Raw genomic sequence first — 17,386 nt, 5'->3', positions numbered from 1 at the left:
ATCCACTGTGCCAGAGGAACAAAGAGTTTTATTGAACAATATTAGGTAAAAACAGAGATTTCTATGCGACACCTTTTATTACATTTAGTGTATATAATATAATATATATTGAGTCGGCTCCTGTGCCTGCCTCCTAATAGTGTGTGTCCTGTTCATCTTCCTCATTAGGCACATCCAGCAGGTCACACATGTTGTCCACGAGGTCCTCCATCAGAGCATAAACCTGCCAGATAGATAAAAAATATATACATATATAGATTAATGTATTCACAGGAGGAGAATCTAAAAGAGTACTCGAGGGACTCAGGAGATAGATAAAAATAAAAGGTTAAAATTAAAGTAACAATGGCTGACACGTTCTGACTATTAATCAATAGTATAATACTCCTAGTTTAATCACTAGTATAGATCAAGCTGTAAAGAAACTGGATCCTACAGTTCCCATAATGCAGGAGGATAGTGTCTAAATGGCCACTTCTTTTAAACCTCAACCTCCTCCTGTAATGCAAGTCACAAACCTAACCTGAGATAATCTTTTTGACATCTAAACAACAACACACTTTGGAAAACTCCTCCAGACACTTACATCCTCCAAGGAGGTTATGTTTTCACCCCTGTCTGTGTTGGTTTGTGAGCAGGATTTCACAAAAACTACTGAACGGATTTTCACAAAACTTGGATAGACGATGGATCACAGTCGAGAATGGACCCCATTAACGTTACATATCCAGGACATTTTTCTCACCTACTTTGTAAAGTGCAATATGTAAGAATTTTAGTTGAAAGTATTCAAAAATTATTTATGTATTATTTATTATTTATTTTGCCAGTGGTCCAAAGCTCCTGTGCTAGCGGTGTAAACGCTCCCAAGGTAGTCCGGCTAGCTGCATGGCTAACTGAGCTAACAAGCCGATGGTAGTTGCAGTCATGGATGTATTAACAACCTATGGTTAGCAGCAATTAGCAGTTGCTCTGGTTATATGCTGTCCCTATTTGTTGGGAGTATGATTTCAACTGGTGGCTAATTATTACATATTGCACCTTTAACATTGCGAGACAGGGCGTTTTTCCGATATTGTCGTTAATTTCTCAGGGAATAATGGATGAATCTTCGTCAAAAAAAATCAGGCGTATGTAGGTGGAAGCACAAACACGGTCGGTTGGGCCTTGGCGGAAATATGCGCGCTACTGAGGGCCATTCTAGTTTACGACTGTTGTCACAGGTTGAGTGGTACTCCTCATGATGGCCCAACAAAAAAAAACGCATGAAAAGAAAATTAAAAAGACTTGCCTTTTTGTGCAGGAGCCTTGTGTAAATGACCATCAGCTCCGCCTCTACATTTTGGTCATCAGAACTTTGTTGACAGATGCTCTCTGGACGGGTGTCAGTCAGAGAGGCCGCTTCCTGCCCTTGCTTCTTCCTAGTGTGTTTCCCCGCTTCATCCGTTCTTTTGCCCTTCACTCTGCTGTCCTGTGCACAGGATGGACAGATAGAAGACAGACAGAGTTAGACAGAGCGAATGAGAGAAAGATGTTGGTGTGAACTTCCGATGAATGACAGTGGAGTATCCAGTGGAGAGTTGACACTGTGTTGGCTGATAAGTGGATGCATGCGTCATACGTAATTAAAATGACCTCCCACATACTTCAAGGTGTTTATTATGTCCTGTGCTGCTTGACTTAACATATAGCTGTGTGTGTGTGTGTGCGCGCGTGCACCACAGATGGCTTGGACTAGTCCGAGTGCTATTAATTCACACCCTGGGCACACAATTAGAGAGCAGGTGCACGTTTTCACGCGGTGCTCAGTTACCATGGTATCCTGTGAGTAATAAGGCTGTACCTTACCATGACTCAACCATCACACAGAGGAGAAAATCACTCAGCAAAATATGGACAAAACTGTGTCTCCAGCCTATTTCTAAATTTAATATCAAATCCTTTTTTTGCCTTTGATGGCTGACAATAGACTCATTAGAAGAGAGATCTAACACGTCCAAGAAGACCAAAAAGGTTGGGTTTTCCACCAGGACACAGCATCTTGTGTCTATTTGAACGTCACAGTCAGCCTCGTCATTAACGTTCTCAATCTTTGTGCTGACTATAAAAAGTTGCTGAAATTCAGATTTGTGAATAGGACGATGCAAAGTGGCTGTCTGTAATGAGGATGGGTGCAGGAAAACAATCATCCGCATTCAAATGAACGGCTGCTGTAAGTGACATTTTTTACTCATTATCTCCCCCGCCCAGTCACACTGCAAAAACATGACTGGCCACACTAGCATACTATAATGATTACTCTGGGGGACAAAACACGGATACACACACACACCAGTGAACACACACTTGCTCCCAGGAATTTCTGGCAAAAAAAGGTGAAATCAGAGGCTGTTGTGTCCACAGAGAATGAGGAGGAGAGGTGGACTCTCTGTGCTCACACACAGTCAAAGTGGATGGACAGTGTTACCCAGATGTCAAACTTTTAATATGAAGATGCCGACCACATTATCATCACCATCACGTTGCTGCTGTCTACATACACCCTGAAGCAGATTCAAAAGATGCACTTCATGTGGATGTTTATATTTGTATATACATAACTGTATATATGTTCTGTAATTTATGTAGCATGAAGGAGTTTACAAACTTTCATTTCGTTATGCAACCCTGTGTTGTATAAATGACCTTGTACCTTGTATCCTGAATGTGCATGAATTAGTCTAGCACACTGAAAATATTTGTTTCACAGCTACATTTTGTGGCAAAGGTGCCCCTCCATGACATCGTTTTAGAAAACTATCCTATATGACATAACACTGTAGGTGTATGCATTAATGAGAAGCAGGCAGTGGGCGGCTTGTTTGCAGTGGTGATTCATGAAGGCCAGCTGAAGTGATGTGATGTGTTTTACAATACATGATATTTCATTCATGCTCATAATATAAATACTTTAGAATCTGCTGCCACTAAGTGGCAAAATACTGGTCCCATCTCTGTATTGTGTTGAGTGAGCTACAGGAACACATTTACCTTCCCTTCACCTCCAGTGATTTTTTCACTTGTCGCCGACTTTGACTCTCCTTTGTTAACATCTTTAAATCTTGACCTCACCCCATTTCTCTCCTCTTTAGCAGCTGCTCCCCCCTTTTTCTCACTCTTCTCATCGTCATCGGCTTTGTTGTCAGCCAGATCTGTGATGTAATAACACAGTAGTGAGCAGCATAAATCCGAAAATCTCCCAATGTCTTAGAGAAAGTCTAAATCTCACCAGCATCATAGATTTGGGATTTCTCCTCCTCATCGATCCATGTGTCTTTTTCTGGAAGGCCCAGCAGGTTTCTGAGCCACATGGCCTCAGTTACCATCATGTCCAGCAGTTTCCTCCACAGCTGCTGCCTGCAGGGGGCACCACACACCACCATAACCTGTAGGTTTACTACACTGGGTGTGCAATTGAGGAGCGTGGGTGTGTGTATAAAGGAGCCAAGATGCTACAACAGAGATGCTACATGACTCATGTGTGTTGATGCCTCACCCCACAGCTGCTGCTGTTAGATGATGTATCGGTTCAGTAGGTTCACAAAGCTGCAGAAGCAGAGAGTTGAGCTGGGCCAGGCTCTTTTCCTGAGCTGACTCTGGCTCGGGCAGAGACAGCACAACCTTACGTAGGGGAACAGTTGAATGGACAAATATGTTATGTCTCTGATGCCTCATCATGAAATAAAAATGTACAGATGGGTACACAGTGCATTCAACGACTATAACCTGCTAAAATGTACTGTGACACATACTCTCTATTGAAGCACATATCGTCTCTACCTGTCGGAGTGTATTAACAGAGAGGTCCCAGATGTGTCCTGGCTTCACCTCTTGCCACAGCCTCTTCAGGTCCTCCACTGGCTGATCATGGTACTGCAACTAAAAATAATGTATGGAGCAGTGACAAAAGCATGAACATGTGACCACAAGACTACAATGAACAGGACTTACTATCATTCTTCAGAATGAACTGACACTGTTAGTCATGCTCCTCTAACAACTCTAATGCATGTCATTATTTTTATCCTCCCCACAAGGGAAGAGAAGAAATATGTGTGCCACCTTTTGTGGCTGTAATATGACCTACAGCTAAGAGCTGTAATCATCCTAATATCTGATGATGACAGATGTGACGTTGAAAAGAAAGGTCACCCAATATTCCAGTTACAGGTGAGATGGGCTATAATAAGAGATAATATTTTACCTTTGATGTTTGGTTACACTTTCCACTGTTGTTTCCAATCATTCCCTCCATGTCTACTGCTATCTGCCATATTTACCTACCCCAGGTCAATAGTATTCCCTCCTAATGTTTAACAGAGGTACTGCCCAATCTCAGTCCTTGCATCTTCTCAAGTATTAATAAACTGGTGTTTTTCCTTGTTACCGTAAACATGCGAGTGTTCAACCCAAGGTATAACCAACCTCTTAGCCTGCTCACTCTCAGCATCTACCATCCTATATCTAAATATCTGTTGGAGGAAGTATGAGTAGCATGTAGTACTCTACACAGTGCTGAGACAACCTTAATTAAGGTGACAAATGATTTACTTCTTTCTTGCAGATAAAGGTGAAAGCTCCATACTGATCCAGCTACAGTAGACTTGACTGTGGCCTCTGATACAGCAGACCACTCAATCTCATCGACAGCATCTTGAAACTTTAAGGTGTTATTGATAACATACAGCCACCGAATGTGGCATTCATTATCTGTCCCCCCAAGTGGTTGCCAGTTTGTTGTAACTGACTTTGCTAACGCTGCTAATATTAACGTCAATAACTCTAGCTGATGTCAACATCACTAATGCTAGCTAGCTAACTAATGTTAGGCAGGACAGCATGCTGGGCCCATCTTGTAAAAATCTGCAAAATAATGAAGTTAACTTCTTGTCTAATGTAGCTGAGGAGACTTATTCACTAGCTCTGTATTCGCTAGATCAAACTAATCAGCCTATCAATTAAAGTTTCTATTTCACTGCCATGGCAACATAAACTCTTTATATTTCCCTCCGTACAGTGCAGAGCCAATAGTGGCTAATTTAAGATATTAGTAGTTATGATTTATTATAGGTTAATGAGTAATATAACTGTGGAGAACAAAACAAATGGGGCCTATCATTACACACAGGTTGTGAAGGGGCAGCCATAATGGGCTGAATGAAGCCGTCAGAGAAATTGTCAAAGAGGAACAATGCATTCGTGGGTCATCTCACACTGAATGAGGTGGTGTGACTATAATTCAGACTGAAGTAAAAATGAACAATGAAAGATGTCTGATACATCGGTGATACATGAAACTGGGCCACCCAGAAGTAGGATTAGCAACGTGTCTCAAACTACACGTGAAGCAAAACTGACACATTGTATGGTATCATGCTCTGTAGACAACACTGGTTATATTTATATTTTATTCAAACTCCAAGGAGGGTTTGCACAAAGTAAAACCACAATGTCACTGATCACTAAAAGAGTGGTTAAATTGCTTTTATCTGTCAGATTTACCTTGGGGTTTTTGCTTAGAAACTCTTGCTCTTCAGTGACGTAGAGTTCTGCAGGAGAGCTGGGTCTCTCTGGGCTGTGGACCCCCTGCAGCATCTCATACATAATCGACTGACACAGTTTCACTGTCACTTTCTTTTCCAGCTTCGTCTGTTCATGCAGACACACACAAGAAACACAGACAAAAACACATATGAGTGTCTGTTTCTGCAAAAACCTTGAACAGCAGATACACAGTTTAATTGTACAGCACCTCTAGGAAAAGTCTCTGGTCTGCAGTTTTGTCCTGGTACAGAGACACTCCCCTTAATGTGACCTGTATGGCGGCTCCTCGCAGCAACACGGGGTGAGTATTGAGCTGCCACAGTTCAGTTTTGATGCCTGGCGTCTCTGATTTAAATATGAACACCATCCGCTGGGTATCACCTGGTAAGATCACATCTTGGATGGGGGGGAGGGAGCAAAATGAAAAGCAGAAAGGCAGGTTGAGTACTGGTTGAAAGACACAGGGTGATGGGCTGACACAGGGACAAACAACGTGTGACGTAAGAGTGGTGCCAGCAGGTGTCTGATGTTTGTCTTATGTTTGCTTGTACCAGAGGGGGAGCTGAAGTAGAAGCACTGAGTCTTTCTTTGTGACTGCAGGTGAGGAAAGTGGCGTGGCACGAGGAGCTGCTGCCAGCTGTAGTAGATAGCTGTGCTGCCCTCATTGTGGAGCTCCAGGTGGGTTGTGGCAATTTCTCCAGTCAGGGTCTCAAAGATTACTGTGGCACTGATTCCTACTTCTCCCTGATCCTTGAGTGTAGGAGAAAGAGAGCAAGTGTTAAAGGCAGCAAAACAAAGAACATGCGTCTGTAGTGTGTTTACCACAACAGCTCACCTAGCATAGCATAACGTCCATTTCTAGCAGGGTCATCTTATAGTCATCACTCTGCGGCTTTCAGTTTCTGGTTTTAGTAGAAATAATGTTTTCATATTCTAATTCTAAAACATAAGTATACAAATATTTAATATAAATGACTGCTTATACTGTTTTACATGTTGTGAGGTGAGAATGCTCTTTAGATATGTAGAATCCCCAATTACTAATTATTTTTCATCAGAGCATGACAGGCGGAGTGACGCTTTGCGCAGGAAGTCAGTCAATTAAAGGAACTTGGGATCTCCACTTTACATCTTAACAAAACAACAGGTTGGGTGTTTCCTCTTTGACTGTGGCCCACCAGTCACTTCTTGGTGTTTTACACACTGAAAGCCTATCTATGATTGGACAACTGCAGGGACTCTTAATACTTGAATACTGGAGGATGTGTTGAGTTTGATTTATGTTGCCGTACAGGAACAGTTCAATCAAAATTTGGTCATTATCCACTCGCCCACATACCAGTGGAAAGTCAGGTGAAGTTTCGCAGTCCACAAACATTTCTGGAGCTTCACAGTAAAACAGGGTTGCAACATTCTCCTAAACAACTGAAGGACAGAGGGATTTGTTTTAAAATGTAAAAAAAGACTGGAAGGCTCTGTACAGCTCTTTGGGAGCCCCCAAACCCCAAATTCATTTGAAGAAATGTTTTTAACGCCCTTTTTTAAGCTAAAATCTTCACTCTAGCAGCCAAGCTAGCAAAGCTAAAAGTGCTAGCACACACCTCATGTGAAGAGGGCGCACAAGCTTAAAGGTCGTCAATGGTGTAACATCTTTTCATATCAAGAGCTTCTGGATACTTGGATTGACCTGGATGAGCTGTATGGAGCCATTGTAGTGGTTTTCTTATACTATACGTAAAACAAGACTACGAAACTTCACCAAACTTTCCAACGACATGGGGGTGAGTAGATAGTGACTGATTTTTTTGGGGTGTGCTGTTCCTTTAATATCTAGCAGTGAAACAGGCAAAGTGCTGAAGTAACTAGTGCTGTGGAAATGGACATTATACTGAGTTTATCAAGACAACAGGTAAACATGGAGGAAGTGTTGTCTTTGAATGAACTGGGAACAGAGGAAGTAAGAAATAATAATTTCTCTAATATAAGCCCAGATTTCTCCGAGCTGAGTAATAATATCTGAGAATGCAGCGTACAGACGTCATGGTTTGAAGTGTTTAAAGGACGTTCTGTACCTGGTTAGTGGAAGAGTTTCCAGTCCAGGGAGCAAGCAGACCACAGAACCTCAAGGCAGGAAAGGGTAGAGCACCTGACTGAACATCATCATACTGTGCCAGTGGATCACTGAGGAGGACAGGGAGATAGTAGGAGATAGTAGTACCAAGTCCACAAGTTAGACAATATGAGTATGCTGTTATTATCAGTGTCACAATTCAGCTGCTGCAATTAATTATTTTTGTCATCGATTAATCTGTTGATTATTTTCACAATTAACTGTTTAGTTTATAAACGGGTAAAAAAAAACATTTGAAAAATGCTAATCCCAATTTTCCAGATTCTTTAAATTGCTTCTTTTGTCCAACCAACAGTCCCGAACCCAAACACATACTGACATAAATGACAAGCAGCAAGTCGCTGCTGAAACCAAATGTTTGGCAATTTTGCCTGAAATATGACCAAAAAGATTAATCGATTATCAAAAATTAATTGTCTTTCTTTCTTTCTTTCTGTACATATATATGTATATATATGTACAGAAAGAAACAGAAATATACATATATATGTCCATATATATGTATATATATTATTGGCCCAGTTTTCGCTTATTCAGATTAGGGAAAGTTGGACTTAGAAAGTATGGCAAATATAATTTTTTTCCTCACAGTTTCTCCTTCGTCATCTCCTTGTACTCCTTCTCCTCTTCTTCCTTCTCCAGTGAGGGACTACGACACACTGTTACAAAAGTGCGTGGCTTGCCAATCGCCGCCAGTGCATCGATAGCCTGTAATCAAAGTGACTCAGACAGGTCAGGTTGGAAAGCAATAGCCACAGTCATTTTCAGTCCAACTTATAGATATGTATGTATGTCCTCGTCTCTCATATCCAGGTAGTACAGCTGGAGAGGAAATAAGGTAATATTCAGCATTTTTTGATTACAGGAAAAAAAGTTCACTTTAATCCAATTGCAGATAAAATACATACATTATAAAGGTTAAAGTTGCTGCTTTGGCTCTGATGCAGACTGCAATCTGTTAAGTAACTAGTAACTAAAGTTATCAAATAAATGTAGTGGAGTTAAAGTGCAATATTTTCCTCCAAAATATAGTGGAGTAAGTATAAAGTAGCAGAAAAATGGAAATACTCAAGTAAAGTACTAGTACCTCAAAATTGTACTTAAGTACAGTACTTGAGTAAATGTACTCAGTTACATTCAATCAGACAAATGAATGAAGGGTACCGGAGGGAAGATTTCTAACTTTGGTTGTTGAATCCCAGAAGGGTAGTGCTTTTGTGTTGCACTTTCTGTCTGTTACACACTTTTCTAAATCTAACATGCAAAAAGCCACCAGGACAAAGTCAAGCTGCAGTTGTATAACACCTCTATCTTCTTCAAGGTGTGATACATATATATATAGACATATATATGTAGCATTTTAGTTGAAAACATTCGTAAATTTACTAAAATGATCAACATAATGTGAAGAAATAACAGTTTTGATGTCATGATGAAGTTAGCATGCTAACCAACTAGTCCTGGCCCGTCCTGGTCAGAAGGTAATGTGCTAGCAGCGTAAGTGACAATTTGATTTGAGAATGAATAAGACAGGAGGCCAACTCTTACATATTGCACCTTAAATAATTTTAAACGTCAATGACAGGGTTTTCAAGTCATAAAACCAATGATCTGTTGCTCTTTACAAATTCAAATCCGATAGTCCCACAATAGCATAGCCGTCAGTGTTGGAAAAAAAAAAATTTAATAGAAAAATCGAATGGACTCTTGGATTTGGAGAATCGCGACACCGCTAGTTCCTCCTGTATTTCAAACTTCTCCAAAGTTTTAAGTAGCACTCGTGACTTGATTTTCTTTCACCGCTTTCTCTCCTTCCTTCCACTGGGCTTTCTGTCTCCCTTCTTGTCCACCACAAAGCAACAGACAAGTCGGCTGCTGACAGGACAATCTGTCTCTGTCTGTGTGTTAGTCAGAAGGCACTTCAGAACTCAAATCACCTCAGCATCACATGAGGCACCAGCATGGCAGAACACATTGCTACCAAGTCCTCTTATGTCACACGTGTGTGTGTGTGTGTGTGTGTGTGTAAAGAGAGAGAGAAATAATGGGAGGAAGTCATTTGAATAAACCTTCCCATCATCAGCACCTGTTACTCGGAGTGTTAATAAGATTAATTGGGAACTGGCTGTGCAAAGAAGTGCAGATTTGTCTAAGTGTTTACCCCAGAGCCTCCTGCCCCTGCTGATAGAGTCATTGTGATGCACAGAGAGCAGTAAGGCACGTTCGGTCCCTTTTCTTGGGCTCTGTTAGTCCACAGATCTCAGTAGTACCACTCTATCAGTGGTCACGCTCCAGATTTCATAACTGTACCATGGCTGTGTTAGCATGTATTTAAACACAGAGTGTTTATGCTGCAGTGCTTCATTAATCTCATTATGCATCTGCGTGATTTGCAGGTAATCAAATATATCATCACATATTTGCACAACATTATGTGACCAGCCTTCTGCGTGTGTTTTCGCCCTGGTGCCTGAATGCTTGTGTATATGTGTGGGCGTGCGTGTACATTTGCTTGTCTGCCTTGCCCGTGTGATATAGTTTATTCCGTGTACAGAAAACCAAGAACAGTGTGGCCGATGCTGGGTGTTCACAAGCTGTTGTGAAGAGACTGATCATGAGCAGCTCCAGCAGCTAGAGACAGAGTGTCCCGAGGGTGTGAGCAGCTTCAGTGTGATGTGTGGTTGGACAATTGGTCCAATGATTCAGCTGTTTGTGTCGATGTGCAATCTAGATCTGAAATTCCGAAGATACATTTACAAGTATGTAGTTGGCATTGCGTTATTGACCTTGCCAATAATCAGATCTGATTTTAAGCATTTTTCTGATAATCAGAATCTTTTTTTCTTTTCGATGGCGGGTAAAAAAATAATTTATGTAGTGGAGTACAACATATGCCTCAAAATGAAGTGGAGAGGACTATAATTTTGCATATTCTGCTGATAATTTTAGTTGATTTGAATTGTTGAATTTTTACACTGAAATTATTACATACTGCACCTTTAAGATGAATAATGTATAAGTCTGAATAACATTAATTTTGATTGTGGCATCACAACGTTGAGGTGAGATTAGGTTTTCAAACTGTGAGGCGAGTGGTGCAGGGAGGTGCATAACACTCCTGAAAACAAGGAGAGCTGCAGCTGCAGCAGTGGCTTTGACTAACAACCCTTGGGGGCAGTTGAGGTATTTGAAAACCCCTCACCACCAGATTTCCTGAAAACCTCCCAAAGATGGCACTCCTCAGAGTGATAAAGTCAAATCTGAACACTGATTGCCTTTTTTTAGTTTTCTTCATTATTTTGGTAATCCAGTAGTGCTTGTCTTTACATCCACGATTGTACTGCAAACAGGGTTAGGGTTAGTTAATAGCTGAGTCAGCATAGTTTTGATGGTGCCAATTTGCCAAAATATTATCAAATACAGCCTAAAGAGGTGGGGTGAAGTTGGCTCTCTTTGATAATTTCCCGTGCTTTTTGGAAATGTCATCAAGCTACAACTTTCTATCATAACAACCTGTTTTGAACTGTAGAGTAAATAATACATCACATGTAGTAATTATTACTGATTGTGCTGAGCAATCCTGGTGGTTATACTGTACCTCAAAACATACTGTACACAACCCTGTCCTGCAATCTCTCGTTAGTACATGAACTTGAAGTGCTACTGAGCCATACCAGCATTAACTGTTAAAGTATTAATGCTTGTGTTACCTTTTTGGTGTCCATGTCCTGAAGGACCTCTCCAAGCTCCTGGCACTGGTGCTGCAGGTGCTCACTATGGCCCAAAGTCTGAGAGTCTAGATGCCGAGTCTCAGCACAAATTACTCCTGCAGGATGAAACGTTTACCACATTGAGAACACAGTAACTCTGTGTCATTTCTTATTTGGGTGCAAGCATTCACATCCAGTTCACGTTACATTACCTTCTTCGAATTTTACCCATCTTCTGTGAAGATGTTTTGGGATCGCCCTCGTTGCCTTACCGTGTGAAGCGGCTGGATTCTGAAGATCACGTTATCATGTGGTCTCGCGAATCCATCTTTACAGGTTTGTGACCAAACCAGAATGGTTATGTGGAAAATATTTAGTCAATGCTATTTTATATCATTTAGATGAGAGGTTCCGATTAAAATGGTTATGTGGACACGAGATAAATTGATGCGATAAGATGTGCTGAAACACAAAGCATTAAATCAGAACAGAACATTTGGTTCAAAAGTGGTTCTGCCCGCTGTGAAGCATCTAATCTGCAGGAAATATAAAAATATGTTTGGTTTTTTGCAACTTTATTGAGAAAATGCAATTGATTCATTTGCTCTGCCTGTTAATACACTTTTCAAGATGGAACCACATCATGACCTGGGAACAATATTTGCATTTCAACACTTGTTGTTTCAAGCCTTTTTGACCATTGAGGCGTTCTGCAATTCTTAAATCTTTTAAGACTTCTAAAAAAAAAAGTCACACAACCACTAACCACTTCTGTTTTGCCACCGCCAATGTTTCTGTCCCTCCTGAAAGCAATGTTGCCTAATGCTAACCCCACATGTGGCGAACATGCACAGAAAGAATATTTTAATTCCAACCAGAAAGAAAGCATCAGATAAACCATTAAATGGTTATTAGGCATTAATATTTTCCTAATGAATGGATTATGACAGGTTTACACCAGGGTTAGGTGTTTGGGTGGTTAGATTAAGCAATTTCTATTCAGACTGAGCTATTATTCGGAATAATAGGGTCCATGTAAAGGCAGCAAACGTTCTTCAGACCAATCGGGGTCCTATGAGGAACTTCTGGCATCCATGGCCGTGGTCTGGGCGTGATGAGTTGACCAGTGAGAGAGGCAACTGTTCTCTTCTAGAGGTTAGCAGAGAGGTTAGCGCTCTCCTACTGTTGATCTGATTGGTTGAAGTTGAAGACTGATAAGTTGTGATAGACAGATGGTTCATCCAATCACCTGCCAAGTATTTTTTGAAAGTGCGTGTCCTTTTCCAAGGACGACTTCCCAGATGATGTAACAAACCATCTGGCACGTCAGGTTACTTGATGCCAAGCGTGGTTATTAAAAATGTGTCATCAGAGGGAGAAGTGGATGTCTCAACTGTCACTTCACAGAGCACTGTTTTTTTTTTGGTTTTTTTGGGACACCACTAGCTTTCAGGTGAACACACAATTAAAAGGAACAGAGTCAAGAACAAGGCTGAAGAAAAAAGACGGGACACTGTGTACTGTAGGCGTCTGTGTGTACCTGATTCCTGGTGTGTGCTGCTCGGCTGTGCTACGTGTGTGACAGGTTCCCATCTGCCCCTCTCTGTCTGAGTCAGAGCGGCTGTGATGCCTCCCATTTCATCTTCAGAACGCTTGGGGAGATTCCCAAACTCACTGCCCACTCGGTAACCCTAAGACATCGAAGAAAAGGCACGAGTGACTGAAGACGCTTCAGAGAAAATGAGAACAGAGCTTTGGAGCTTTTAGTTGTTGGAGAACTATAACAAATGTGAGATACGAGTCCGACAGACGACTAAAGACAAAGTGGACCAGAGAAAGCAAATGTGTGTCATGCATATCCAGAGCGGATGAGTGGCATTACTTGGGTTAGAAATTCCCTCTGCTCCTGAGTTTCTCTGAAACGGTCGGCTTGGTTCATCAGTAAGTTTTCGACTGGCCTGTGGAGTACGTCTTCAACGATGACAACGAAAAGAGCAGCAGATAGAACAGAGACAGCGATAAGACGTTAATGCATGAGTAAATCAAATATATATCTTTTTAAATTAGCAAATGGCTTGCTCTTTAAAGCAGCATTATGCAACTTTTATACCTTCAGCTTCAAAATCATTTTCATGGTGCAGTGTCTTCAACATACAAGTTTTCAACACATAACACTGTTATGACGTTATGAGTTTTGTTTGTAGTCAGCACCTACATTACATCTGACAGATTGTTACAGACCTGGGATCTTTATTTACGACAGTAAAATGCCAATTTCTACATAATGTTGCTTTAATTTGCCTGAAATGAGAAACCTCTTCTTGAGATTATGCATGTATGAGGTTTGTTAATAAACACCTGATTCAGGTACAACTGTGTTTTCTATTATATAATGCTCGTTGTTGTTTTGGTCAGTTGCTAATGTTAATAAAAATTCAGGTAAGAGAGTTTATTGTGGCGTCTCTCATATTTCCTGCTGTTGTAAACAGGTTAAGGCTGTAATAACGATGCTATTTTGATCTCTCTCTGGTGCAGGTCGCTGTGCTCTCTAATCATCTCACCAGATAAGAAGCCCTGCTGACGTCTGCGCTGTGCCATATGTGTGTCCCAACGCTGCAGGGCATTACTCTGGGTGTTTCCGTGGCCAGAGGGGAGCCCACGCTCATCCTCCACAGCCTCAGAGGGAGGCCACCCTGGGGTCTCTGATGGTGGATCTCTCTCGGACTTTGGTATTCGTGTTAACAACTGGACAGTGGAGGGAGGATGTCAGGAACCAGAGGTGATTAATTCATTAATTATTCTTCAAGTGCAGTTGTTAGTAGAGCTGCAACGATTCACTGATTAGTTGTTTGAAAGAAAATGAATCTGTAACTATTTAGTTTCGATGAATTTTCAAGCAATGATGTCTAATATTTAGTAGTTCCAGCTTGTTAAACGCGAGGATTTGCTGCTTTTCTCTGTCATTTATGACAGACCAGGCTTTGAGTTTTGGGCTGTTGGTTAGACACAAGAAGAAATTCTGGTTAGGGACATTTAAGAGATTAACCAATTTATTGTTGAAAACAATCAGCAGATTAATCAATAATGCTATTTGTTAGTTTACAGAGCCTGAACTGCTATTGTTTAAATACTGTATTTACAAAATGAATTGTCTTTTTAAATGTACACCCATTACAGTGTATGTGTTCTGAAAGCACCTCTGTCATCCCTTTGGCCTCCAGATACCTTCTGAAGTCCTCTAAACTACCCAGGATGCAATGTGGAAGAATCATGCCTTGGTCATCAAACCGAAGCCATTCTGATCCTGAAAAGAGAAGATAATGGTAAACGGAAGGAAAAAAAATACAAGAAGCAGAATTACAAGCAATTTTAGCCTTAAAGGAACAGTTCACCCCAAAATGAAACTTCACCCGACTTTCCATCAGCATGAGGGTGAGTAGATAATGACTGAATTAAAATTTCTAGTTGAATTATTTTTTTAAGAATGCATGATATGACTGCGATGTTATTATCCGTGAGGACAAAGGAAAACAACTAACCTGCGCAGTCCGGAGGTTGAGAGTCAGGGTCCAGGTTCAGTGGATGAGTTGGTTGTGTCGTATGTGCACGAGCCATGAGCACTGGTTTTTGACGGCCCTTGGGTGGCCTTGGTATATGAAGCTGCAGTGATAATCACATACTCAGTTACATATACTACCGCTTTAAAAGGAAGTACCTTGATCTCACACACACATGATTTATATTGCATTTGGGGAGCAAAATAGTCTTCCAATAAATGGTAAATGAGTGCATATGGATGGGGTAGGTTTACTTTCTTAAGGTCGGGGGGGTGAACAGCCAGAGCCTGGGTATCCTCGCCTTTAAGAGTGGAATTCTTGGACTGGTCATCACCCAGAATGTACACCTCCTCTGATGGTTCTGGTTTCTTGTGGTCTGGAGGAAAGAAAATGAAACAGAGTGTGTGTTTGACTAATAGGTTATGACAAACTGGGTGCTAAAATACTGAAAAGTGTAGTCTCTCTCTCTGTATCTCTAAAAACAGATTATAATGATTCATGTTGTTATTAGTGATGTCCTGATTTTAACCTTTAAAAACTGAAAAGAGGCACTGCTTCATTGTGCAGAAGCGCATCAGTGCTCACACACAAACACACACACGCACGCACGCACGCACGCACACACACACACACACACACACACACACACACACACACACACACACACACACACACACACACACACACACTGAGCCAAAGAGAAAACCCTGGAACGCTGACATGGTTATGCAATTCTGTTAATTTCTCTTTGTCCAACCGTGCCTGATTATGTTTCCATGGCCACAGCAACAACCATCATGTCCTTGGCTTTTTGTAAGTGTTTCACTTTGTTTCCTGCATGTTTTCAATTACAGTTTCAGATCGGTTTAGTTTGTCGGATGAGTGCTTTGCTTCACTGGAGGCAAGAGATGCCCTTGGCCTTTGAGGAAAGAAATTGCTGTAGCGCTTCTATACATCGTTGCAAACAATCTATGGCCATGATACTGACCTATTTTCTGTCTTAAACTTTGTTTATTCCTTCCTCTGGTTTCAGGCATCCACAGACGCATGGAGGCGTTGCTTCCAGCGCTGACTATGAAAGGCATCTTATGTAGGCGAGCTGTATTTACTGTTATACTGCTCTTAAATACTGCTTTGAAGTACATTTAATGCAAGGCTACTTCTACTTCACTTATTGTACTTTTCACTCCACCAACACAACATTTATTAAACAAGTTGACGAAGGTTCTCAGTCATCCAGGTGTCTCTCTGTCTGCTCTGGGTCTTTTAGAGGTTTTGACAAAGGTCCAGCTTGTTTTATTAAATAACTTTACCAGTTCCTCAGCATATTCTGATTACAGAACAGAATATAATCAATACATATACTTTCATGTATTATTGCAGGTTAGGATCAGATAAGACTGTACTGAACCCTGGGGGGAATTCTCAAACTAGCCTAGTATGTAATGAATAACATGTTCAAGTAGCTAGCCTATTTAAAAGTATAGCTTTATATATTAACCTCACATGCATGACAAATAGCCTACATTTACTTGGATATATGTATATGTAGGCTTATTTTGATGATAATGCCGTCGTGCTTTTACTTGAGTACATTACTGACACAGGAATATCAGTTAAAGAGGGAGAGCAGGTCAGTGAGTGTCAGCAGTGAGGCTAACACTTAATGTAACGTTAGCCCCCAAACAGAAAGACAGAGCTGAAGTACAGAGACGCGTGGCTGTAGCTGACCTGGGTGACTTGGGAGTCTTAACTCCTTCCTCGGTGAATCACCGCGGCTCATTTGGTCTAAACGTCGTTAAAACAATAGTTAGCAGCAAACGTCGTAGCCTCACTTGGCAATAGTTATCTGTGCTAAACGAGCAAGCTAGCTGCCCTCTGCTAGTGCAGCGTAACCATGGCAACGGACGCTCCAAAACACTCTCTCTCTCTCTCTCTCTCTCTCTCTCTCTCTCTCTCTCTCAATATCATCATCAACAACAACAACAACAACAACTTTTTTTTTTTATTTCTGTGTCATGCCAATATCTGTCCCATCCCACAAGACACCATCACACTATGCAGAACAAATGTGATCTTCAGGTTTTATCAGTATAAATCAGTATATTATATATAAAATACATCAATGCATAAAATAAATGAAAACCCCAAATACCGCATCATCAAATAATTGCGTGTTAAAAAAAGAAGAGAGAAACAGCACATATATGAAATCGTGACGTTCAAGTGCATTGTATGATGGACAGATAAATGTAGATTATCTTAATAAAGAGCTTGTTTCTCTCATCTCCCGTGCTTTCTCCAGGTAAGTGGCTAGTCTAAATGTTTCATATGTAAAAAGCCATCTTAATCTTTGTGCATCATTCATCTGTACAAAATCAATATCTATTTACAGGCTAATGTCT

General features: G+C 41.0%; 1 protein-coding gene across 1 annotated transcript; it reads right to left on the bottom strand.

The window, feature by feature from the left end:
• Positions 1-8: 8 nt before the first annotated feature.
• mycbpap (mycbp associated protein) lies at positions 9-16,876 on the bottom strand. Its single transcript, XM_084378419.1, has 19 exons — positions 16,713-16,876; positions 15,236-15,357; positions 14,964-15,084; positions 14,622-14,728; positions 13,986-14,169; positions 13,307-13,395; positions 12,965-13,115; positions 11,425-11,540; positions 8,304-8,422; positions 7,656-7,764; positions 6,135-6,333; positions 5,792-5,979; positions 5,542-5,688; positions 3,820-3,918; positions 3,536-3,660; positions 3,269-3,396; positions 3,112-3,191; positions 1,292-1,471; positions 9-223 (listed from the first exon to the last, which is right to left on the bottom strand). Exons 1-19 carry the CDS (start codon positions 16,762-16,764, stop codon positions 134-136), a joined length of 2,406 nt encoding a protein of 801 aa, XP_084234545.1. The 5' UTR covers positions 16,765-16,876; the 3' UTR covers positions 9-133.
• Positions 16,877-17,386: the final 510 nt, after the last annotated feature.

The sequence above is a fragment of the Pagrus pagrus genome (assembly GCF_965226575.1).
Source record: "Pagrus pagrus genome assembly, chromosome: 2".
NCBI lineage: Eukaryota > Metazoa > Chordata > Actinopteri > Spariformes > Sparidae > Pagrus > Pagrus pagrus.
This window is presented reverse-complemented; position numbering and strand designations above follow the sequence as displayed.

Excerpts from the sequence above, each read along its gene's own strand:
- mycbpap (XM_084378419.1), bottom strand. The coding sequence starts at position 16,764 with ATGAGCCGCGGTGATTCACCGAGGAAGGAGTTAAGACTCCCAAGTCAC. Across the intron at positions 15,358-16,712 it reads AAGACTCCCAAGTCACCCAG|ACCACAAGAAACCAGAACCA; the intron begins GTCAGCTACAGC and ends TCTTTCCTCCAG. Across the intron at positions 6,334-7,655 it reads GAAACTCTTCCACTAACCAG|GATCAGGGAGAAGTAGGAAT; the intron begins GTACAGAACGTC and ends CCTACACTCAAG.